Source organism: Elephas maximus, chromosome 7 (assembly GCF_024166365.1).
Source record: "Elephas maximus indicus isolate mEleMax1 chromosome 7, mEleMax1 primary haplotype, whole genome shotgun sequence".
Taxonomy (NCBI): domain Eukaryota; kingdom Metazoa; phylum Chordata; class Mammalia; order Proboscidea; family Elephantidae; genus Elephas; species Elephas maximus.
This window is the reverse complement of record NC_064825.1, coordinates 58,701,907-58,728,730: the sequence shown is the minus strand read 5'-3', so window position 1 is coordinate 58,728,730 and position 26,824 is coordinate 58,701,907. Positions and strand designations below refer to the sequence as shown.

The 26,824-nt window shown below is 40.1% G+C and overlaps 3 protein-coding genes across 3 annotated transcripts; all 3 read left to right on the top strand.

The window, feature by feature from the left end:
* The first annotated feature begins 5,849 nt into the window (after window positions 1-5,849).
* Window positions 5,850-6,791, top strand: LOC126079684 (olfactory receptor 52H1-like). Its single transcript, XM_049890849.1, has one exon. It carries the CDS (start codon window positions 5,850-5,852, stop codon window positions 6,789-6,791), a length of 942 nt encoding a protein of 313 aa, XP_049746806.1.
* A 5,878-nt stretch (window positions 6,792-12,669) lies between these two features.
* On the top strand, window positions 12,670-13,620 carry LOC126079605 (olfactory receptor 52H1-like). Its single transcript, XM_049890713.1, has one exon. It carries the CDS (start codon window positions 12,670-12,672, stop codon window positions 13,618-13,620), a length of 951 nt encoding a protein of 316 aa, XP_049746670.1.
* Window positions 13,621-25,188: 11,568 nt separating this feature from the next.
* Window positions 25,189-26,222, top strand: LOC126078867 (olfactory receptor 52D1-like). The gene has a single exon (XM_049889673.1). The coding sequence runs from the start codon at window positions 25,189-25,191 to the stop codon at window positions 26,146-26,148; it is 960 nt and encodes a 319-aa protein (XP_049745630.1). The 3' UTR covers window positions 26,149-26,222.
* Window positions 26,223-26,824: the final 602 nt, after the last annotated feature.

Here is a 26,824-nt window from a genome sequence, read left to right as displayed (position 1 = left end):
GCTTAATTTTTTGGGCTGAGTAGTTTATCTTTGTATATTGTCTTTTCCTCTTATTTTTTGTTGTCGATTTTGTTTTTGCTGAGTCTTTATGTTTTCCTTGTATTTTATTTTGATGTGTAGGATTGGTAGTCTCCTTTTTGGTTATTTTAATATTTACCCCAATTTTTCTAAGTTTAAAACAAACTTTCATTTCTTTATATCACCTTGACTTCCTCTCCATATGAAAGATCTATGACTACATTTTTTAGCCCCTCTTTATTGTTTTAATGTTGCCATCTTTTATATAATAACGTCATTGTTTCCCTGGTTTGTTATTTCCCTATCTAGGTTGATATCTGGCTTCCCTCTCCCGTATTCTAGTCATGGATTGATATCTGATATCATTGATTTTCTAACCAGAGAACTCCCTTTAGTATTTCTCATAGTTTTGGTTTTGTTTTAACATATTCCCTAAGCTTCTGTTTTTCTGGAAAAGTCCTAACTTCACCTTCATATTTGAGAGACAGTTTTGCTGGATATATGATTCTTGGCTGGAAATTTTTTCCTTCAATGCTTTATATAAGTCATCCCATGGCCTTCTTGCCTGCATGGTTTCTGCCTAATAGTCTGACCTTATTCTTATTGACTCTCCTTTGTAAGTGACTTTTTGTTTATCCCTAGCTGCTCTTAAAGTTCTCTCTTTGTCTTTGATTTTGGCACATTTGATTATAACACGTCTTGATAACTTTCATTTGAGATCTACCTTATGTGGAGTTTGATGAACATCTTGGATAGATATCTTCTCATCTTTCACAATATCAGGGATGTTTTCTGCCAAAAAATCTTCAGCAATTCTCACTGTATTTTTTATTATCCTTCCCTGTTCTGGTACTCCAATCACTTACAGGTTATTTCTCTTGAGAGAGTCCCATATGATTCTTAGGGTTTCTTCATGTTTAAAAAATTCTTTTATTCAGTTTTTCTTGGAATATATTGATTCCAAGTGTTTTATCTTCAATCTCACTAATTCTGCCTTCTATTGCCTCAAAAGTGCTCCTCTGACTTTCTATCGAGTTGTCTAATTCTTTAATTTTATTGTTAATATTCTGAATCTGATTGCTGTCTCTCTATGGATTCTTGCAGCCTATTAAATTATTCATTATGTTCTTGAATAACCTTTTTAATTTTTTCAGCTGGTTTATCTGTGTGATCCTTGGCTTGTTTTGCATTTTGCATGATCTCCTTCCTGATCTCTGGAAGAGTTCTGTATGTTAATCTTTTGTATTCTACACCTGGTAATTCCAAGGATACATCTTCATCTGGAAGGTTCTTTGATTCTTTGTTCTGAGAGCTTGTTGAAGTGATCATAGTCTGCTTCTTTATGTGGTTTGATATTGACTGTTGTCTCTGAGCCATCTATAAGTTATTATATTAATTTATTTTATGTTTGCTTACTGTATCTTAGCTTCTTGCTTTGTTTTGTTTTGATATGCTGAAATAAGCTGCTTGAGTGAGCTAGCTTGATTATTTGCACCTTTGAAGCTCTAATGTCTGTCACCAGATGGCTAGAGCTGTTACTAGGTATATGAGCCTAGGAGTCCATTTCCTTTTCTTGTATGGATTCAGCTCAGGTGTCCAGGTAGTTGGTCATCAGATGCGTGGTACAGGCTCTGCCCTACAGTCTTAGAGGGGCATGGGTGATTAGTGTAGGCAGAGGTATCTGTTTGCAGCAGGGGGTCACACTCTGAATAAGGCAGGGGGCTGACAACTGTCCCTTGAGTGTCTGTGAGGAAAGCACACCCCTGTTCCCTAGAGTATACAGGTGAGTGGGTTCTGCAGCTGGAGCATGGACACCCAGTGCTTTTGGTTGTTAGGACTGGGAAGCACCACTTATCCTTGGACCCCTGTCATGGATGGCTAGGTGATGTGGTGGAGCCACCATTACTCAGGCCCCTGATGTGGGTAAGTGAGGACCTGTTTAATAGGCAAAGCAGTGTCAAACATCAAAAATCCACCTCTCCACTGCAAAACTGAAAGAGTTGAGATCAGATCTCAAGCACATACATGGTTGCAGTCCACCAACAAGGGCCTACTCTCATGAAATGAGTCCACACAGGTCCATGCAGGGGTGAAAGGTATTCAAAGTTCATGGACTGTTTGTGCCTGGACAGGAGCCACGTCTGTCCTGAGCTTCCAAGCTTAGTGGAGCTGGCAGAGTATCTTTTCTGCCTATTGTGAATTTATTCCTTCTCCAAAGCAAGAAGAATGGCTCAGGGTGTGCAGCAGGCCTTATCTCAGGCCCAGGGAAACTGACAGCCACTGAAGCCAGCTTGTGGGCTGGGGTCGCGGTAAAATAAACACATGTACTTTGCTTTTGTGAGAGTGCTCGCTGTGTCTGGTTCTGGAGGTGTGAGTAGGCTGTGCAGCACACTGTTTCTTCCTGGGGAAACCGTGTCCCAAGTGCTACCACTAGCCCTGCCACAGTCACTCCAGAGGACCCTGCCTGAGGGGCACCAGTTCCCACAGAGTCAGGTCCAGCAACTCCTCGTCACTTCTGAACTTTTCTTCTCCCCATCTGCCATTCAGTCGGATTTCCTAACTTTGCTTTTGATGTTTAGTGCTCCTAGCTTGTCATACATATAATTGTTTGACTTGTTTTTTCAGGTCTGTGTTGTAAGGGGGATCACCAGAAGTGTCTAAGTTTGGCCATCTTGGCCCCGCCTCTACTAAAATATTTTTGAAGAAGAACTTGTAGTACTTAGACTCCAAGTATTAAGACTTCTTAAAAACTATTAAAAAAAATTTAAGCATTTAGTATCTGTGCAGGGTTATACAAACAGACTAATCAAGGAATACATCAAGTAAAGGAACATTTTAAAACTGCTTAGATTTCTGCCTCAGCTCTGTGTCTGACTTCTCTAGGTCTGAATCTCCTAGGGATCCAATTCCAAAACCTTCTAAAACCCCAAAGCTACAACCCATCTCAAAGGAAAAGGAGTTAATTTGGTTGATTTCATCCCTTTTCTGGGACTGAGAAATGTAGGTGCATGGATAACCTGGTTTTTATCTCATGGGAACATGCGGAAATGCATAAATATTATCATTTTACCTCTTATTGGAATTATTCACAGTGTAAAATTTTATGTGCTTCCTTCTAAATAGGTACTTCCCAGTAATCCTCTAAAGCAAGAGACAGAAGACAGTCTGGTGAGTCGAAAACTGTAGTCACTGAGGCAGGAGGAAAACTACACTGGCTCTGGGATTTTATCAAAGAATGAAGCATTGCAGTGCTCAGTGTCCAAATAAGGGCTGAGCCCTGGAGGCCACGACCCTAGGTGGAAGGGATCCTTCTGGCACCAATGATTCCATAACAAGAAGCCAGATCCTGGTGAGAAATTATTGATTTTAAGTGCACACCAGCTAAAGTGACCAATGATACAGCAGGGAATTTAGAAGGAAAGGACTCTTTGGTTAGAAGAAGTGAGGTCAGAATAGCAGATTAGGTTTTGAGTGAAGCAGCAGAACCTAGGCTGGATTTTTTAAAAACCTTCATTTGCAGTGTTGATAATTGGTAGTTTATTTTCCTCTCCTGTATTTCCTATGACACTGAGGAGATAGACTTCCTGTGAGGGGACAGTGAACCTGTGTGCTCCATAGACTGAGCTGCAATCTAGCCTAAATCATAGAGGCATGTTGGGGCTTTCTCAGACTACCTGCTTTTCAGACCACAGGTGATTATGCGGCCATTGTTTTAGGGAAGATTTCATGAAGATTGTTATTATGCATTATTACTCTAAGCTTGATTGCCAGTACTTGTAGGAGTTCATTCTGCATCATATTTGGAGATGTAAATTAGAATATGCGTCACATGGAAGGCTGCATTTGGACAGAGGGAACTAGTTATGGTTCTTCTAGGTAGATGTGACTTGTCCACCTTGGCTAAATAAGGACTCTATCAATGATAAAAACTGTCCACTAAGTGAGGCAAGCTTTATGTAAAGCTTTGATGAAAGGCCTCGTAGAGAAGCCAGAATAACCTAGGTGGTTCCAGCCTACTATTCTCTTCTCTGAAAAACTACAGATCTCTGCCAAACACAGTAATACAGAACTGGGATGGCTTGCTTACCAAATCTACACCTTTTCCTTAAAAGCTTTTTGAATAATTTTTGATAATTTCCTGAGAGGGAAAGAACCAAGTTCTCCAAAACTGTTCTAAGAATGGCCTGTGTTCTACTGTGCATCTCCAATGCTGTGTTACCCGCCATCAGAATTACTAATTCCCTTCACTTCCTTTGCCAAAAGTACTTTATCAAATAGACCACACAAACTTAGAACTCATAGACCATTTTCAGAGTGAAAGACACCTCCAAAGGTGGGCTTTCTTTCGTGCAAAGCTGGAGGTTTCCACAGATGGGGTCCAAGCACTGGCAGAACTGAAATAAAAACACTGAGGCAAGAAACTTCTTAATGATTCTTTATTTCGTTTCCAGGATGTGACAATTTTTTCTGCTTGTCTTTTCCTGGGCCATATCACACTGGTTAATATCTGTTATGGAGGCACTGCCGACTCACTGCTGGGTAGAGCTGTCTCTCCCTTACTAACCTTAGGGAACAGAGATCCTCCAAAGTGTAGGGCATTGCCCCTGAAGTCGCACTTCATCCCCTGAGTCCTTTGCTCTCTCCCTGAGTTGGGGGAATGTTGCTTCCTTGTCCCTGTGTGTTTCCTGGTAGATTCATTCTCTTATATCCAAACACCAGTAAGCATACATCCTAATCTGAAGCACATTTCAGTTCTTATTATGAGTCAGAATCGACTCAACGGCACCAGGTTTGGTTTATGTAACAAAACCTCATGCACTAGTCAACGACTGGAATCTGCTCTTTCTTTTTCCTTCCACTTTCATCTTTTTTTTCCTCCAGTTTTAAATATATGTATTTATTTCGTTGTTGTTGTTAAGAATATGCACAGCAAAACATACACTGATTCCACAATTTCTACACGTACAGTTCAGTTACATCAATTACATTCTTTGAGTTGTGCAATCATTCTCACCCTCCTTTTCTGAGTTGTTCCATTTCTCCCCATTAACATAAACTCACTGACCCCTGAGGTTTCTGTCTCATCTTTTGAGCTGCTGTTGTCAATTTGATCATATATAGTTTTTAAAAGGGTGTAATATTCAAGGCAGACATTTGTTATTTTTTCCTCCAGTTTTACCCAAAGTCTTCAGTTTGTTGTATCAAACCCATTGTCTGAAACATAGTTTATCCCATTTGATATTCTAAATGTTTATTATTCTCAACCACTCTCTCTTCTTCTTCCTGTCCCTCTCTCCTTCTCTCTTTCTGTTTCTCTTTATACCTCATGTTTTTTCTTGAGAAAGGAATAGAGTTATTTATTTAGGTTCAGTCATATGAAATTGTTGATCTTCGGCTATTTCAACCTACCAAAATAACCACGCCATATTATTTAGATTAGTAAACATGTAAAGAAATGAAGTGAGGTCCATGGAAAAGAGAAGGAGCAATAGCTAGCCAATTCTATAGGTACCAGCTCATCAAGGGGACAGGAACAAAAAAAACCCAGTGCCGTCGAGTCGATTCCGACTCATAGCAACCCTACAGAACAGAGTAGAACTGCCCCATAGAGTTTCCAAGGAGCACCTGGAGGATTCGAACTGCTGATGGTTTGGTTAGCAGCCGTAGCACTTAACCACTACTTCACCAGGGTTTCAGGTACTCTGAACATGGCAGTTTCAATTTCTAACCACCTTCAGCACCAGAGTGGAATTGTTAGCTTTCGCAGTGCATATTGACAGTTGGTTTCTCCTCAGGGCTCAAGACCCAGAAGATCCCAGACTGAAGAGGCCATGCATAACTTGAGCTGTTACAACCCAGGTTCCTTTATCTTTGTTGGCATACCTGACCTGGAGAAGATCCACATATGGATTGGAATTCCATTTTGTATCATCTACCTTGTGGCTATTGTGGGCAATTGCAGTCTTCTCTACCTCATTGCAGTTGAGCACAGCCTTCATGAGCCCATGTTTTTCTTTCTCTCTATGCTGGCCACCACAGACCTCATCTTATCCACTGCCACAGTGCCCAAACTGCTCAGTAACCTCTGGCTTGGCTCCCAGGAAATAACCTTCTCTGGTTGTCTTACTCAGATGTTCTTCCTCCACCTCAGCTTTGTAGTGGACTCTGCCATCTTGTTGGCTATGGCATTTGATCGCTATGTGGCCATCTGCTTCCCCTTGAGATATAACACCATCTTGACTCAACAGGTGATCATTAAGCTTGTGATGAGCATTGTTGTGAGGAGCTTCTCTGTCATCCTTCCAGATGTTTTTCTGCTGAAACGGTTGCCCTTCTGTAGGACAAGGATCATCCCACACACATACTGTGAGCATATAGGGGTTGCTCGGCTTTCCTCTGCTGACATCTCCATCAACATTTGGTATGGATTTGCTGTACCACTAATGACTGTCGTCTCAGATGTGATCTTTATTGCTGTTTCCTACACCTTCATTCTCCGTGCTGTCTTCCATCTCTCATCCCAGGGTGCCCGCCAAAAGGCCCTTAGCACCTGTGGATCCCATGTGTGTGTCATTCTCATGTTTTACACGCCTGCCTTTTTCTCCATCCTTGCTCATCGCTTTGGGCACAGTGTCCCGAGGCATGTGCTCATCCTATTTGCCAACCTCTATGTCACCATCCCACCTGCTCTAAATCCTATAGTTTATGGAGTGAAAACCAAGCAGATCCAAGAGAAATTTATTCTCTTCTTCTCTTTGAAGAAGATGCAATAAGTGGGAAGGACTACCAAAGGAGAACTTTGGGTAAAATTGATTTGGTGAAACATATATAATGTAGGAAGACATAAAACAAATCGTAACTATTATTAATTTGAAATGTCCTGCTCATGTGCAAAGCAAAAGAAGGAGGGATAGGAAGAATGAGAATCTTATATATTTAATGTCATCATTAAAATTGTTACATTATGCTTATGTATTTATCTATCCACGCCTACATTGTAGCTCCTAAGCAGAAACTTAGTCCTAGACATCTTCTTATAAACTGCCCTATGAAAATACCCAGCACGCTATGTGTTCCCAGTAAATGTTTCATGCATGTTCCAACTTCACCAGAAACCCCTCCCTCTATGCCATTATTCCCAACTTTTCCTTTCTTCCCCCTCTATCCAGCTTAAATTTCATAATTTATTGTCTTAGTTATCTAGTGCTGCTATAACAAAAATACCATAAGTGAATGGCTTTAACAAACAGAAATTTATTTTCTCACAGTTTAAGAGGCTAGAAGTCTGAATGTAGGGCTCTCAAGGAAGGCCCTTGTCTCTTTTGAACTTCTATTCCTTAGAATTCGCCATGTGATTTGGCATCTATCTTCCCCCATCTCTGCTTGCTTGCTTTGTTGACAACTCAATCTGTTCTTTTTATATCTCAGAAGAGATTGATTTAAGATACGCTCTACACTAAGATTCTATGAATCTGAATTGACTCAATGGCAGTGAGCTTGGTTTTACTTTGTACACTGACACTGCCTCATTAACATAACAAAAACCCATTCCCAAACAGGATTATAATCATAGGTACAGGGGTTAGGATTTATAACACATATTTTTGGGGGGCACAATTCAATCCATAACATCTATTATTTCAGTCATTTTTTGCATATATCCTAAACTCACCTGTTGCTCCACTTCACTCACCTGGAAAAATATCCCAGGAATCTTGCTGAAGTTAACTGTGTATTTCGGAGAAGTTGGAGTAAACGAACTCACAGAGAAGACATTAATGGGTTAATAATCCTGCCATACTCTCCTACTTTCATCTTCTCAAATGCACCAAGCTTCTCTTTGTCCCTCCTTCCTGTAGTGATCTTTGTTCCTCTTTGCTTGGCCAACTCCTACTTAGGCTTCAATTAAAAATTTTTCCTCAAATATTCCATCTTTGTTTCTGCATACTAGATTAGTATTTCTTCTATACGTTCTTATTGTACAAAGTACTTTTTTTTAGGCACTTATCACAACTTTAATAAAGTGATTTCTTTATAATTAGTTGTTTCATATTTATGCCCACCATCCGGTCATTGAGAATCAGGTCAGTGTCTGCCTAATTTATTATTGTATTTCCACAACGTGCAAAATTCCCAGCACATAATAGGCACTCGATATATATCTATGGAATAAATGAATTGAAGCAAATGAGTTTTAATTAGTGAATGAAATTATAAATAGTAGGATTTATAATACAACCTTATGGGAAGGATAATTCCAGAGAATCATGGAATCCATAGTAAGTTTATAGTTGTTATCCTCACTTATTTCTCAGAGATCTTCTTTAAAATAAAAATTTCCAAGTTATCACTCCCATTTCACAAATGTGGAAACTGATTTCCAGAGGTGTTAAATATTTTGTTAGAGCACAAAGAAAGCAGGGAGAGCAAGGAATAGATTCATCACTGAAGGAACATGGAGAAAACTGCCAATCAAGGCTGGACATTGAAGAAAGTATCTGACAAGAGAGAATTCTTCATATTTGGGGAGAAGGCAGTCACAGTGAGTGCTGCCACCAGGGTTTTATTATCTCAGGCCAGGTGGGGATTTACTTCAATCCAACAGTCATTTATTGAGCATCCATTGTGAAATAAGCTTTGCCAGGGATTCAGCAGAAGATGAAACAGTCCCTGCACAAGGAGTTTGAGGCATTCTCGACTAGGCTGGGGACACGGTAAATCTAATTCTTGCCAGGGCTTCTTTATCAAGTTGCAGATCAAGCTACATCAAGACCCTGTTGAGACTTAGGTATCCTATGTTCCTGGATCCCAAAATTTCTTAGTCAACACTAATATGAGAGAAAATGTAGGCTCCTAGGCTGGGAAGGGGTTAATGTGTTTGAATTCTTGCTCATATCATACAATGAGAGTTGGGACCTTGGGATCTGGGGCCCAGAGTTCCCCCTGGCTCAGAGGCCCTCTCTTCTAACTTGTCTCTAATTCCCAGAGAAGACTAGGGATGAACATTTACACGTAACTCCTCCAGGCTTCATTTTTGTTCCTTCTTATTGTGAGCATGATTCTATGTCTGTCTCTTTTTTCTCTGTGCCTATCCTTCCTGACCTTGGGACTGGTTCTCTTGTCCTCTGGTCCATCTTTTGCCTGCTGTGTTTCTCCACTCTCTGGTCATTACACTGCCTTTGCAAAACAGTTCTAGGACCAGAATCTCCAAGGTATAAACTGGTGGGATTCACTGTAGAACTGGTGTGGAGTAAAGCTGATGAGGAGTAGAACTGGTAAGGAGAAAAGAGAGCGATGAGAAGATGCTGGGCTCCAGGAAAAAGGAAAAACCAAGATCAGAACTTTGGGCATAGGTTCTAGAAGTAACATGTGGTGAGGAAATAGATTGAAAAGAGGGTGTCTATTAGGAAATGAACTCTGAGCCCCTCTTGCTGCTCCCCTCAAAACATTTCTTTTCCCCCTCCCTTTTTTTTTTTTTTTTTTTTGAGATAAAGGTTTCTAAGCCTACACACATAAAAAAAATTAAAGAGAATATGTTGGTTATAATAGATTTAGGAATACCAGACTGGGAACAACCGTCTGGAGACTGAAGTTTGATAGGCTACCTTGGACTATTTTAGGTACTTTAATGTGTGCAAGCACAGTTTGTATATGTGAGTGCATTTGTAACTGAGTATCCTGTTGTTCTTTTGGGATCATGAAGGCAAGCACTAATCTATGCACTACCCCAACACCCTGGAGGCACATATATACTGAATGGATTAGAACAGTTGCTTTCTGGAATGGGTCTGTGATCCATGGACCAATGAAGGACACTTCTGTCCTTCAAAAGGGCAAAGGGGAAATCTTCACATGGACACACTCAACACAAAATGAAAAATAAAATCAAGGCATGGATTACTAGCGTACATAATGAAGATATTACTGAAATCCCTGTCCTGTGTTTAGCACCGGGGTAGACTGTGCATGGATGTGTTTTTACATTAACCATAGCCTTAACGGAGAAGAGAAAAATGCTCAGCAACCAGTCGGAGACCAGTAAATAAGGTGAGAGGAGAATGTCTGCAAAGGCAAAATACTGTTCAGATAAAAAGGAACTGTGATCGAGGACAGAGAGACAGTATTAGTAGATTAAAGAGAATGCAGTTAGTCACAGATGGAAAGATTCAATAAAGAGTAGAAATGTAAAGCCAAGGACATTTTTTTTACTGTATCTAAAATTTTTTTTAAACATTTGAAGGGGAAGTGAGAGAGGTGCTACTATGTCCTTCCTTCTAGACCATCTCTCAATGTCTTTCAGTGGGTGTGACTGTGGATTCCCTGGGTTGATTGGTGAATGTCTATATCTAGTGCAGGCATATTTTAAAATGGGGAGCAAATTTTCCCAGTATTTCAGATCTTCTATGTCCCAGAGTCTAAGTGTAGGAGCCCACCATGTACTTTTATAGTAGTCTGTGAGGGTACAGTGTTGAGGGAGAGGTAGGTGAATCAGAGGGTAAGGAACATAGGTAAAATGTAGTCACAACACTATTGAATGTTGAAGTCTATTGGTGATACACTTCCCTTCATTTGTTTATTTAATAAATATTTATTGAACAATCTGCACCAGGCACTGTTCTAGGGAAAAAAACAATAAAATAGGCAGACATGGATTTCTGCCCTCTTAAAGTTTACACTTCATTAAATGATAAAGATAAGTAAAATTAAATTAAACTAGTGTGATATTTCCTTTAATTGAATAATGCAGACTGACCTGAGAATACCTAGAAATGTTATTATTTTATTTTTTTTCCTGAACTTTCAAATTATTCAAACAACATACATATGTTTGAGTTAGGAGATTTTCTGTAGAGGCCTTGGTAAGAGATGATGATGGTAGATAGAATAGTCAATGCCACGCCCCCCCCCCAAAAAAACCATTGCTATCCAGTCAATTCCGACTCGTAGTGACCCTATAGGAGAGAGAAGAACTGCCCCATAGAGTTTCCAAGGAGTACCTGGTGAATTCAAACTGCCAACCTTTTGGTTAACAGCCATAGCACTTAACCACTACACCACCAGGGTTTCCAAAACCAAACCCATTGCCGTCAAGGCATTGTCTTAGTCCTCGAAGGCAATGGCCTATTTTCTTGAGGAAAGCCTAGGGTAGGCTAAGAGGCACTAAGAAAGTCAGAGTATAACTGCCGCACAGTGTTTCCGAGGAGTGCCTAGTGGATTCGAACTGCTGAACTTTTGGTTAGCAGCCAAACTCTTGACCACTACACCACAAGGGCTCCTTAGAGTAAGCAGTAGCAAAAAGTGGATGCAATATAGAGAAATTTAGAGACTGAATAACCGCAATGTGGTGCTTGTTTAGAAGATGAGAAGGATGGTTATGTGTGAGGGAGTTGCAATTAGGATAGCTTCAAGGTTTCTTGAGAAACTGCCTGTGCTAAGTTATGAAACACTGGAAAAAACAGGTTTAGAATCGAGGAAAGAGAAAAGGCTTTGTCTGGAACATGTTGAGCTGGATGCACCTGTGAGATTTCCATGTGAAGATGACAGGCATAAAGACAACTAGTCCCAGAGTTGAGGAGTGAGACGTGTCCTAAGGTTTATAAACTTCAGAAGCTTCAGCATAGGGGTGACAGTTGAAGCTTTGGCATTTGTGGAGATAACCAGATGGAATTGTTGACTGAGAAAGCAGTGGGCATGGATAGAGCACTGCAGAATTCCAACAATCAAGGGACAAGTAGAAACAATGAGTGATCACTTTGGTTGGAGAAAAAGAGTTGTGTATCATGTCATAAAAAAAAAAAAGAAGAGTTTTGGAAGACTGGCTGAAATATTTTGTTGAAGTGTCCCAAGAATGAGTATTATGTGGGCTAGGCAGGGGCAAGAATACTATTTTGGAAAGTTTCCAGGAGATGGGGCTCCCTGTTTTGGGATTTGTCATCTATGAGGTTTGGGCAGAGGGTTCTATCTTCTTTCTATGGGACAAATCTGATACAGGAATTTATAAAGGCTTCTTTTCTTGAAAACTTTTCCAAGCTAAGAATGTCTGAAGGAGTAGGTTAACCACCTCAATCTTAGGTTTTAGTGAAGAATATTCTACATCTTTTCTTTATCTTGGTGAACTTTTCTATAACAGCGATGAGAAGCAGAACATATGTTTTAGTATGGGGAGTGGAATAAAGAAGAAAAGAGACAGCATGATCTGCTTAGATTTCTGACATTCAGCCTACCTTTGTTAGGACCTTTGTGAGCTTATGCACTTGGATTCCAGTTCATCAAGGTCGAGATTTCACACTGAACTTTCTTCCAAAGCCCCTACTACTGATAGAATGTTCCTCTGGCTAATGCTGTTTTGCTCACACAGTTTCTCAGGGGGCCTCCTGAGTTGGTGGTAACTGTAGTCCAAAGTTATATGACTTTTATTTCTAGTAAAATATTATTTCAATACTACTTTTGTTATGATTTTAAATTATTTCTGAACATTTGACAGATATGTATTAATAAAAAGGAGAGATGAGGGATACTTTATCATTTTCTAGAGCTGAAAGTGAGGGGATAAAACTGGAGAAGATTCAGAGGTGAATGTCTGCAGATCGTTGTAACAATCAGCCTTGAAATTTTTATTTTCACTTTACCAGTCACATCCATTCCGAGATCATGATGGCTGTATTCAACTTGAGCAGCTTCAATCCAGGCCCATTCATCCTATTGGGAATCCCAGGGTTGGAGCACTTCCACATCTGGATCGGGATTCCCTTCTTCATTATGTACCTCGTGGCCCTTGCAGGCAACAGTGTCCTTCTCTATCTTATTTCCACGGAGCGCAGCCTCCATGAGCCCATGTTCTTTTTCCTTTCTATGCTGGCTGCTACAGATCTCATTCTGTCTAATACATGTGTACCCAAAATACTCAGTATCTTCTGGCTAGGTCCTCAGGAAATCACCTTTCCTGGATGCCTTACTCAGATGTTTTTTCTCCACTACAGCTTTGCCATGGATTCTGCAATTCTGCTGGCAATGGCATTTGATCGCTATGTTGCCATTTGCTTCCCCTTAAGATACACCACTATTCTCACTTATCAGATTATTACAAAGATTGTGATGGGTATTATCAGCAGGAGCTTTTGTATCATCTTTCCATGTGTGTTCCTCTTAAAACGACTTCCCTTCTGCCGAACGTTCATTATACCTCACACATACTGTGAGCACATAGGCGTTGCCCGGCTCGCCTGCGCAGACATCTCCATCAACATCTGGTATGGCCTTGCTGTGCCGGTAATGACTGTCACCTCAGACCTGATCCTCATTGGCATTTCCTACACTCTCATTCTCCGTGCTATCTTTTACCTCCCATCCCGGGATGCCCGCCAGAAGGCCCTTAGCACGTGTGGTTCCCATGTTTGTGTGATTCTTATATTCTACACGCCAGCCATGTTCTCTGTCCTCACCCACCGTTTTGGTCACAATATTCCTCACTCCTTCCACATAATGTTTGCCAACCTCTATGTAGCCATCCCATCTGTACTCAATCCAATTATCTATGGGATGAAGACCAAACAGATTCGGGATAAGATTATCCTTCTGTTCTTCCCCAAAGGGACCCAGTGATATTTGGGTAAGAGCTTGAGAAATAAAACAGGTAACCATATTGATTTTAGAGTATTTCCCTTAAAAAAAATCTGGAATCTATTTAATATTGGCTTAAATTTTCATGAAACCCCAGGAATCTATTATAGTTTGTTGAAATCAGTGAGACAAGATGAGCAGTTAGATATCAAGAGAGGCAGGCAAAAAAAATAAATAAATAAACAGGGGAGGGGAGAGTTGAAGACAACATGTCTGCATTAAAAGACTGACAAAAAGAAGATTTTTATCTCATTTTGACATGAGATTTCCAAGATTTATGGGATAAGATTTTGATCATATGTAATAAGAATAGATTAATATTCTTATAAACAGATTAAAGGGGAAGAGTAGAGGCCATTTTTTTTGTAGGGCACTTTCCAGATGAGAGTCAGTAAAGCTAACAGAAAATGATTACCCTCTTTTGAGAACCCCCCAGGAAAATAAACCATCTAAACCTGTGGCAATCGGACTTTGGTGGGTAGCAGAATTATCTGGGGATCTTGGTAAAATTACAAGTCCCTAAAAAAAAAAAAAAAAAAAATTTTTTTTTTTTTTTTTTTTTTACTACTCTAAATACAAAGTAGTACAGTAGGCTCTATTCTACTTCAATGCACATATGTGTTCTTTACTCTTTAGGTGATTCTGATACTGAAGAAATTGTGGCTCCTTTCAGATGGGAAAAGTCCTGGCCCTGTGAAAAACCCAAAGTCTTGATCTTGTAGTTATTATCTGGGTCTGGAAAAAAACCCAGTAAGGTACTGGGTCTGGATTATCCTGTGTGCTCCATGTCCTGGAGTAATGTTATTACTCTATCCTAAAACTGTCCAACTTTAAATCAAGTATCATCAAAATACATTATCAGTTATCTCTACTTGTTGCAATTCCCTTCAGCCTGGGCATTCTTCCTTCTTTAAAGATTTTTAGCTTCTCTTTCAATATGATTTTCTCCACAATTACTTTTGTCACTATTCTTTGTGATTTTAATGTCCACATAGGTCATTCTTTAACAACTCGAGTGGAAGATTGTATTTTCCAAAGACACCACAGCAATACCTTCCATTTCCCATGATTTTTCTGCAGTGTGAACTTGCCATTCCCACACTAACAGTTGAAATCTAATTCCCCTTCTCTTGAATCTAGGTTGACCTTAAGGATTGCTTGACAAATAGAATGCAGTGGATGTGACATTTGGAAGCTTCCAAGGCTCCTGTCCCATTGCCATTGAGTTGATTCTGACTCATAGCAAACATATAAGACAGAGTAGAACTGCTGTATAGGGTAAAGGCTGTGATCTTTACTGAAACAGGCTGCCACATCTTTCTTCCACAAAATCAGCTGGTAGGCACAAACTGCCAGTCTTTGGTTAGTAGCCACGTGCTTAACCACTGCACCACCAGATTTCTTCCTGGTCTCTTGAAATGCTTGATTTTGGTACACGCCTTCTTGGGATCCAGCCAATATGCTGGGGTTTCAACAATGGGCTGAAGCGTAACAACGATTGAGAGAATGGTGCAGGACTGGGCGGTGTTGTATTCTGTCGTTCACAGGCTCCCTATGTGTCAGAACCGACCTGACGGCACAACAAAAACATGCTATGAGGATCCCAAGTGACATGGAGAGGCCATGAAATTGTTCAGTGTCTAAGCAGATTTTAGAGGCAATGCAAAGGGTCAAGGTTGGCTGGGTTCAAATATAAAATTGAGTTTTATTCCCAATCTCTCCAGAAGACAAAAGACTTTCAAAGTAAGCTGTAAGATTCTTTGTTAAGAATCGAGACACATTTAAAGATGTCCTGTATAAACATTTTTAATTAGACAAAGAAGCTCCAAGAATCTTAAAGGTATTTACTATAGCACCGTAACTCTGAGTCAAAATCAATGAGACCAGTTTTGAAGATACTTGTGAGTGTGATTTTTGTCTAATGACACCCAACAACACCCATTGCCATTGAGTCTATTCCAAATCCTAGTGACCCTATAGGACAGAGTAGGACAGGCCCATAGAGTTTCCAAGGAGAGCCTGGTGGATTCGAACTGTTGACTTTTTGGTTAGCAGCCATAGCTCTTAACTACTCTGCCACCAGGGTTTCCTTGTCTAATGAAGTGAACCTAAAATATTCATAGAAAACTCACAAAGTTTTAGAAAGAAATGTACAAGCACCATCAGCTTGGACTAAAAAGGACATTTGTTAGTTGCCATTGAGTTGACTCTGACTCATGGTGAGCCATACGTGCAGAGTAGAACTGCTCCATAAAGTTTTCAATGCTATGACCTTTCAGAAACAGATCATCAGATCTTGCTTCTAAAGTGCCTTTGGATGGGTTTCAACCACCAGGCTTTCAGGTAGTAGCCTAGCACTTAACCATTAGTTCCACCCAGGACTGCCAGGGCAAAAATAAAAGAGGTCTTTGGGTCTCCAACTTCTTTTAGGTAGGAAGCAGGGTGGGAAAGCCCCTCAACTATAAACAGAGGTCATTTCTCATTGAAAACCAAGGATGACATAGATTATGAACCCAGTTGCCCAGAGCCTGAGGCCAAGAGCCATGGAGAACCATTCCCAGGGAGCAGGATCTGGTCCTTATTAAGAATCTGGTGATATATCCCTGGCTGGATTTTAGAACTATAATGGACCATTGATTGCTATATGCCTCTCCCACTGCCACTATTTTGAATATAAGGAACTACTGCAGTTATCTTGTCTCTGTATAACCATTGTGTATTGGATGTATACCCATATACACACTACTATCAAGTCGATTCTGACTCATAACAACCCTATAAGACAGGGTAGAACTGCCCCATAGGGTTTCCAGGGCTGTAAATCTTTACAGAAGCAGGCTGCCACATCTTTCTCTTGTTTCTCAGCTGGTGGGTTCAAACTGCTAACCTTTGGTTAGCAGCTTAACCAGTGCCCAATTAGGGCTCCTCATTGGATGCGTAGGGGGCAGATAATCATCTCTTTAGTTCACAGGTCCTCAAACTGAGGGGAATTGCACTCAATGAGCTATATACAAGGAACTATACTCAAGGAACCTCATTCATACTTTGCCCTGATTTAGAGGAATAAAATCCTGTACTTTGAACTGATCGCATAATGGGAATGAAACTTTGGGGGTCTAAGGGAATGGAATGAATGCATTTAGCATGTAGGAATGGACATGCATTAATGTAGTAAGAGGATAGGTTGTTAGAGGTTTTAGTTTCCAAAGATGGACAAAACAGTATCTTTCACCCCTTTTTGCATTCTGGCTTTGCCACTACCCCAAGTTGTACAATCTAATCTTCCACCCCTTGGATCTGTGTTGGCCTTAGGGACAGAGCTTGAAAAATAGAATGCAGTAGGTATGACATTTTGGGGTGTTTGACGTTAGGTTATAAGAAACCTTACAACTTCTCCACCCGTATCTTGGAATATTTGCCTTTTGGACACTCTCTCCAGAACATAGTCACCATGGTGTGAGAATCTCAAGCCACATGAAAAGGTTATGTGGTGGACAGCCCTGGCTGAACTCCTAGATAACAGCCAGAATCAAATGCACCAACTCTAGTTAGAGATGACTACAGCTCCATCAAAATGTAATTAGAGAGATAGAGACACCTCAAGTGAGAACAGCCCAGCAGATTTCAATAAATCTGCAGAACAATGAGAAATAATAATAAAATTTTACTTTAAATGACTAATATTCGAGTAGTTTGTTACACGGCAATCGATAACTGGAATCACTGGATTCTCAGTAGTCTCACTTTTCTTCCAACCTACCTCATCTACTTCATTCCTTGGAAACATCTTAGAATATGTATGTATACAAATATTTGCAAGTTCTTTATAATCTCAGTTTTAGACATTCCAGTCCCTTCCACCCTCTCCTGTTTTTCTACTTCACTTCTCAATTCAGTAGTCCTTGAATTCCAAGGCGTTGATAATTAACTGATACAACTAAGTTTTCTCATTTCTTTCCTTAGCTTTAATTTCATGGTCCATTTTTAGAACCGCTCTTTAATACATCCTCACCTCACATTTCCCTCTTTTCTCTCCCTGTCTAACACACACACACACACACACACAAACACATGATTGTGCTTTTTCAGCAACGCTGAGGCCGTTTTTAAATGTAACTCTCCACCCACCTTGTGCCTGAAACCATGGGGTAAAAAGTTGTAAATGTGCTGACTCACCTAGTTTTAAAAGTAAGGTTGCTAAATTAAAAAAAATTATTTAGGAGACTCGTATAATTTGAGGATGAAAGGCTGGAACTACTGGTAATTACACATAACCAAATCCATTGCCTCCAAGTCGATTTCAACTTGTAGTGACGCTATAGGACAGAGTAAAACTGCCCCCATAGGGTTTCCAAGGAGGGGCTGGTGGATTTGAACTACCAACCTTTTGGTTAGCAGCCAAGGTCTAAATCACTGCACCACCAGGGCTCCAATTACACATAGACAACAGACGTAAATTGGAACTGTCCTGAGCAAATTGGGAGATCTGGTCACCTAACATTTTGTACTTCATGGCAATTATATTACATTTTCCTTTTCGTTTACTTGCCCACTCTTTAGAAGATAACATCATACGTTTTCTTCTCTCCTCAAACTTCAAATACTTTCTTTCCTATCATAACCCTTAGAGATAGATGGCATTGCTTTTACTTCCCTGAAAACACAGAGGGAAGAATAGAATGTCCACATGTATGTACAACCACATCCGCCCACCTGCCTACATTTGCACTTTTATTTCTACTTTCCCTCTAGTTACTATGGATGCTGCTATCCAAAACCAAATCCTCCGCTGTGCACTAAACTCCATACTCTAATGTCTACCTAAGGATTTGCCTCAGCAATTCTCTCTTCTTTGAGTTCACCATTGCAGCACAGGCCTCCTTTGTCACTGAAGCAGGAGAAAAGAGGGCATAGAGTATTCACATTTGTTCTTAAATATTTCAGCCCTGTCTTGACATATGCCACTTCTATTATTACCACATGGCCCCATCTAAATGCATGGGGCCCTCTCTTATATATAGAAAGGAGAGAAGAAGCCAATAGATATAAGAATGAGAAATCTCTGTTACAGAAAACAATACAAACTTAATCCTTTTACCTCTCTAATCTCATTCACTACTACTTTTCCCCTTGCTCACTCGGCTTTTGCCATATTTGCCTTCTAGAAGCTTCTCAAGTACATCCAGTACACTCTCACCTCAGTGCCTAGATAATCCACCAGCTTTTAAATGCCCAGATTTCATGTTATATCAATTAAATCAGCACGTCTCGGGGGCGGGATTGAGGCTTCAACATTTTTTAAAAAGCCCAGGTGGTTCCACCGTGTGGCAAAGTTTCAGAGCCACCAACTTAAAGTGTGTTAATAGCTGTATTTTGCAGAAGAGGAAATGAAGGTCTGAAAAATGTAACAATTTATTCAAAATTTCTCAGCTAGTAAATGTCAGAGCTGGGATGGATTCAAATCTGTATCTGTCTTATTTCTGTTTGTTCTATTTCCTATATAAAATAGATTCCTCTGTGTGGTAGCAGTAGATTAAAGAAAACCACCTTTTCAGTTTCTTTATACTTCCTGTCCAGTTACTTTCTAAAAACTTGAATTAACTTGCACATCAATCTGTGTGAGGGTCAGAGACAAATTGTAAATATTATTGAGGATTGAATACGTGTTTATAGCTCAATATCGATGAGCTAAGTTCTAAGGTCTGGAATGAGGTAGAAAGGAGAGTGGTGAGAGGCTAGCTAAGGTGTTTACAATTATGTGAGATCTATTTGGTGAGGGCACTTTAAAAGAGTCTGACTAGACCTTGTCTATCCTTCTTCCTTTGGAAAATTCTCTTCTTATGGTTCAGATATGCCCTGGATAGTTCCTGCTTCTAGAAGGAAATGCTGTTGTCCACTTTCACATCTTTCTCTAGTATGTACTCCCCATGTCACCTTAATTTATAGGAGCCTTTCCTGACCCAATCAGTCCAGCACATAAAGTCTGATCTCCATTCCGATATACCCAGCTTCTTGGCCTGAAAGTTTGATGGAGAACAAGATGTCATTTTCTCAGTGGACTATGGGAAAAGTATGTGTCTTCTCACTGGCCCATAATTAACAGTAAGTTTCATTTAGTAGCTTGTCATCTGGTGTAATTAGATGGAGAAAAGGCAAGGAATTACACCTAATGATGGCATCAAAATGTTAAAGGGAAATAAAGAGTCAGGTTCAAGGTCATTCTGGAGGAATTCAGATTAAACAGAATGATTCCTTTCTGAACACAGGCAATATGAGCCACTTAGGTAATAAAAGGAAGTGTGAAAATGCCAACTTAAGGTATTTTTCACAAATGGGATTAAGTACTTTTAATCTCAACTTTGTCTCCTCATTTTTTCATCATCTTATGTCTCCCCTCTTCTCCCTGCATTGCCCTTTCCATCAGTCTGGCACAATTAGGCTACATTTTTTGCCTAAAGTCTTGTAATTGGATTAGTGGGTAACTGGGGACATGGTATAGCAGAAAATGCTTCCAGATCAATGTGAGTATGTGTAGAAGGATTGGGCAGGTATTAATCTTAAAAAATGGCCATCCCGTAAAAGAAGATGCTGACGGAACTAGTATGCCTTCCCAGAGATAATATTTGCAAATTCACCTCTGTTTGTGGCAACTGGGACCACTGGGCCTCTGAGCCACACCACAGCCTCTCTGGACCAAAAAACCCTTTCAAGTGTGAGGATAAATGAAGTGAGACCTCAGATCCAGGGACTATACTACTTGTGCTGAATCAAGTCTTTCCCAGTGCTGCTCGCCCAAGAAGCTGGTGTGACTTTTGAATGGATGAGGGGGAAAGAATAGAGTTGAAGACTGTTTTGTAAAACCAGGAGCAGAAGTAGGGGAAGACAGAAAGGTAGGAAAATCCATACGAAGATACTGAAGTTCTTGGCTACTCCAGAGGTCATCTGAGATAGTCTCCTGACTCGTTAGCGAAGGTACAGCTCCTTGAATTCCTCAGGTATTTGGTTAGCTTTATTGCATACCCAAATTTATTATCAGCAAGCCCTTCTTTGCTTTCCACCTGAATCCTTCATGTTGCAATTAGAGTTTCCAGCCTCTTGCTATTTTCATTATTGGCTGAAGAAAGCAATCAGAGGGATCTCTTGGAGCAGACTTTCTTAAATCTATAATGAAGTTAGAAGTTCCTGGCAATAACTGCATCTTGCCCTCACTTTTTTTTTTGGTCAGGCAAGCCAGGTAAAAGTGAAGCCATATCTATTTGTCAGTGAGTGATCTTGTTCCTAAGGAGCCCTGGTGGTGCAGTGGTTAAGCACTCGGCTGCTAACCAAAAGGTTGGCAGTTTCAACCTAAGAGCTACTCCACAGGAGAAAGTTGTGGCAGTCTACGTCCCTAAAAATTACAGCCTCGGAAACCCTATGAGACAGTTCTACTCTGTCCTATAAGGACACTAGGAGTTGGAATTGCCTTGACTCCAGTGTGTTTAATCTTGTTCTTGAGTACATGAAACCTCCATGGCACCTCCAAGAATATCTGAGGGATGAGCAAACATACCTGATTGCCCTCCCATTCTTCTAAGTATCTCAGTCTAGTTAGTACTGTCCAAATATAATTTCCTCAGTGTAGAGAATTCTAGGATTTCATGTGCAGAAACATTACAAGCCCACAAAGAACCTGTTGAGCATCCTGAGTTTCTGGTTGTCTTTTCCTGGGAAAAATTAGGTGACTGCCTCATTCATCCTTACTCTGCTCTTGGGGGCAGCGTAGAACACATCTGTTCCTTTCTTGTTGATGGTTCACAAATGTCAAAATGATTCCTTATGTCAAGGGAGAGTGACGGTGGGAACTCATTGATATTGATGTATGGATAGGATTGGGATCTTTGGGCAACCATTTCGTCTCATATCTTGTGAAGGTCCAGCTAATCCAGCTAAATGAGAATCAGCCTTGGATATCTCTGAAGAGAGTCCTTGATTTTAAAAAGAAAGTGAAACTACAGTGCCCTTGCTCTGGGATTACAGACTCTAGAAAGGCCAGTGTATCTTACTATTTGAGGAACTAAGCAGAGTTTCCTTTTTTGAGAAATAAGTGCAAAGTCAAAGTGATGGACTCAGAGATTTGCAAAATCATGAGAGAGAACAGTGAGTATTATAGTTAATGTTTATCAAATAATAGAAACTGTGTAATTTGCTTTGTATAACTCATCACATTTATTCTTCTGCAGAGCCCCATGAAATATGTATTATCTGAAGTTTACATTAGGGAACTGAGAACAGAAGGATTAAGAAAATCGTTCAAGGTATTACAGTTAACATTTAGCTGCAATAAAGTCAGATTTGAACCATGCAATCTGAATGTAGGGCCTGATTTCTTATCTTCCAGACTTGAGCATCAAAGAAGAGCTTTAGGAAGCTGATGACACTGGGAATAGTGTGGTACAAACAATGCTTGAAGCATTTAAGGAAGATTCAGATTTGGAGATTAAATTTCATTTCCTCAGGGAAGCTCTCCCTGTGTAGGACCTGGCTGATGTAACTTCCCTTCTTAGCAAGTATCAGGGTAGTATTCTTATATGTATATTGAAGACAGTTTGAATAATGAAGTCTCCTCATTAGACTATAAGCATAATATATCAGGAAACATGCATGTTCTTACTCTTCAATGTATATCAAACACCTGGAAGAATTTCTGGCACATAAAAAATAATAACATTTTTGACCAAAGAATGAAATTCAAGAGCAGCCGTAGAAAGATTACATGTGTTCATAAAACTGGAAACCTAAGATATGCTAAAATATGAAGAGGAATCGTGCTGGTTGTGCTTATACACATGGTCTTAGTGAAAGACAAAATATTCTCAAACACAGAAGGCCTAAAGTTGTGAACAGCAGCCTCAAGAAATCATATTTCTTATGACTAGATGTGTGCAAAAAACGGTCAGGTGACCACATTTCAGAAAGTCACATTTGAGAGACAAGAATCACAATGATTGAATTACAAATGCTTCATGATTTATATCGCAGGTGGATGACAAGATTATTTGCCACTGATTTATCTATTGTTTAAAACACTCAGCTAGAAGGATAGAAGCCAAAAACATTTACATTTTTCCTAGATGGGCATTGAAATGTTTATAATCACTTTTTTGTTGTTGTTTTTTGGCAGTTATAACCAAACTTTTGAATGTTTAAGGACATATAAAATTATAGTAGACTTGGCAGTGAACTCTATTTTTAGGTCATTAATCCCATCAGTAATTGCAAGTTGTAATAAAAATAACACTATTATGTATACAATTTATAACTATAGTGACTGTTAGCAGTAGTATATGAGAAACAGATGCTACAATTATTAAAACAAAATTCCTAATGCATTATGAATTGGCCTTTTAATAACGCAGTTGCAGGTGAACAGGGAATTAAAGGTAGGGTTTTTTTTTTTTATTTATTCTTTATAATTGTTAGGAAATGTTTGATCCCATATTAAATGCTTCCACATCCTAAAATTCCTTTTAGGTGAGAACCACTGAATGAATTTAACATTAATGTCCCTTTGAAAAATGAGGATCTTTGAGTTCCGAAGACCAGACTTCTAGAAGGTAAGAATGATGATTCTGATTTCACCTGTAGGAGTCTCTCAAGGCAAGATGGCTCCATAATTCCTTCTTTCCCTTCTCCTATATCCTATTAGGATAACCACAAATGAAGGCCCAAGCACTCCAGAAAACCTTCCCTGACTTAACTCATCTATTAACTCAGGCGAGTCAACCTGCCTTTCTTCTTCCCTTCTCATGGCATACTTCTTCTCCTTGGAGATTTTCCAGAATACCACATATGTTGGCCCATGGCCTGACTGATCCTATGGGAGCTCGTATTCTAAAGTGTACAAAGCAGACTAAGGCAGATGTGATTTATAATCAAATTGAAGCATGTGGCCAATCAAGAAAAATGACAGCAATTTATTATGCTGATGCTGATAGATTAGATAAATACTAAGAAAAGATGATAGGGAACACCTCTTAGAGTATGTAGAGTAAAAAGAGCATAGAGAAGTCATAGACCTAGCTACGAAGATCTTGTTTGATCCATGAGGAAAGCTCCCAAGAGGAGACATTATTTTTCAACAGTTGTCACTCACCCAACTCTGTTAAAAATTCAGTCTTTTAACAGAGTTCAGTCTTTTATTCATTTACTTGGTGATTTGCGTGTCTAATGTATAATGCATAGACACTGGATATCAAAGAAAAATAAGACTAAATTTTACAATGTAATGGGAAGGAGAGATACACATAGTTACAAAACAATTTGTGTATTTCCTAAGGTAGGCTACTGAAGGTATAGAAACACTACAGAAGAAGGGGTTATAGGAGGGATTCATAGAAGAGCACATATTTAGCTGATTTTTGAACGACCATTGGGAACTTGTCAGGTGATCAAATGAGGACAGCTTTCCTGGACAGATAAAGAGTCATCTGAAAAATCATGCAAGTGTGAGAAAGTATGCTTTGAGCATTCTGCAACACTTAAATAAAGCTGGAACTTTCAGTATTTGGTGGAGTGTGGTAGTAAATAATGCTAGATAGGTATCCAAGAACAAGATCAAGAAGAGCTTTGTATATCCTTGCAGCAGAATCTCAGCAGGAAACAGGTGACACACTCAAACTGAGCAATTTGAGGGGAGCATAGCAAGGAAACCATTTACAAAGATGAGGATAAGCATAGGGAAATCAGAAGGGCCTGTGCAGTTTCCTGAACTAGTAACAGCAGGTGCTGCTACAACCCTTAGGCCTGCAGGCATGATGGGAGGATATGGTTACCAAAGGAAACCAGAACCAGAGGGGTCCAGCCAGCTTGCTGCTAACCAGCTGGGAGGAAGCTGAAAGAATGAATCCCTGACCTTGGTCTTCTTCCTCCATCCAGTTTCCTATTGTTGTTTACCGCTGCAAAACCCAACTGTAAGTGAGAGGGAAAGGGAGTCTGTTGAAGTAGTTCACAGAGGTCAGTGTCCTAGGGCCCAGACATGCTGAAACATGGTAGATGGTAGATCAGATGGGGTTAATGCAAGAGATTCTACACAGCATCCACTAAACCTGAAAAACACATTGCCATCAAGTAGGTTCTGACTCGTAGCGACCCTGTAGGACAGGGTGGAACTTCCCCATAGGGTTTCTAAGGAGAGGCTGGTGGATTTGAACTGCCACCTTTTGTTTAGCAGCCACATGCTTAGCCATTGTGCCACAAGGACTCCACAGCATCCAGTAAGAAAGGTTCATTTGCATTACTGTTGACTGTATTTGCATGATAGACTATTTAGACAGCTGTGTAGAGGCTTCGCTGGAAGACAAAAGTGGTGCAAGTGGGCATATTAGTTACACAGCTACTTTAAAAACTTAGGCAAGAAATGAGGAAGGCATAAATTTGAGCAACTTTGGTGGGAATTAAAGAAAGCCAAGGGATTCAAAGTATACTTAGGAGGAATAAATGGCATCTAGGAAGACTCAATTTCATTTTCTAGCCACTTTTTAGGAAGATAAATCTCCTGTTTTTTGCATCGTTATGGTCTCTGCATCTGTCTGCAATGGCACTGCCTTCCACCCTTCCACATTTATTCTACTGGGAATCTCTGGGATGCAAGACCAGCATGCTTGGATTGCCATCCCCTTCTGCTCCATGTATATCCTTGCTTTGGTTGGCAATGGCACCATCCTCTACGTCATCATGATGGACAGAGCTCTGCATGAGCCAATGTACCTCTTTCTGTGCCTGCTTGCCACCACTGACTTGGTACTCTGTTCAACCACACTGCCCAAAATGCTAACAATCTTCTGGTTTAGGTCCCATGTAATTTCTTACCGTAACTGCCTCACCCAAATGTTTTTTGTTCACACTGCCTTTGCCACTGAGTCAGCTGTCCTGTTGGCCATGGCTTTTGATCGCTATGTTGCTATCTACCATCCACTTCACTATACATCCATCCTCAATGTCACTGTGATTGGGAAGATTGGTCTGGCATGTGTAGCCCGTGGTCTTCTCTTTGTTTTCCCTTTCGTCATCCTCACTGAACGCTTGCCCTTCTGTGGACATCACATCATCCCCCACACATACTGTGAGCACATGGGTATGGCCAAGCTGGCCTGTTCCAGCGTTAAGCCGAACACTATCTATGGTCTCACCGTGGCACTTTCTGTCACTGGCATGGGTGTGGTCCTCATTGCTACTTCCTATGGCCTAATCCTGCAGGCCGTGTTGCGCCTGCCCTCTAAAAAAAAAAAGGATGCCCAATTCCGAGCATTTAGCGCTTATGGAGCCCACATCTGTGTGATTCTTGTCTTCTACATCCCTGCTTTTTTTACTTTTTTCACCCACCAGTTTGGATACCATGTACCTCCCCAGGTCCACATTGTACTTGCAAATCTCTATCTTCTCTTGCCACCTGTTCTAAACCCCCTGGTCTATGGCATTAATACCAAACAGATTTGGATGAGACTGTTTGGTTTTTGTCTGGAGAGGAGGTAGCTATACTATCTATATGCTCCCATTCATCATCAGGAAATGTTATATTTAATTTCCCATCTTCCTCAGCAATCCTTATCCTTGGACTAGCGGTTGCTGCTTATGCTAGTTCCAGCAGGTCAGTAGCATGTGTTATCTGAGAGTTTTTTGAAGTATTCAGAACAATTCATCTAGTCTTGTGAAATATACAAACTACTGTTTTCCTGTGAAGCTATTATGTGGCCTGTTAATGAGACTATAGGTCTTAAATCTTCCTAGGGATAAGTCAGGAGGCCATGCAGAACTCTGAAAGTAAAAGATATGGAAAGCTACTTTCTGGTGCATGTAGAAGAAAAGTGGTCATAAAAGAACTATTAATACATCAAATAATCGAGAATACACACACACACACAAATTTATTTATAAATATACGGCCAGCACTTTATTTTAATTACAGTGTTTGCAGTAACATCTGCACCAGTATTCCAGGGCTGGCTATGAAAGTCTGGTATCTTCTGGATCTGGGATTACATTTGAAATAGATGAGAATGAATGCTGAGTGCCTTATTGTGAGAAGTCTGGAAGGCATATATCCACAGGAAAGCCACAGAACAAGAGTCTCAAGGAATGAATTCAAAAGACGATGCTTTGTAACTAACATACCCACCTATGATTGATGATCTTTATATTTTTTCTGATA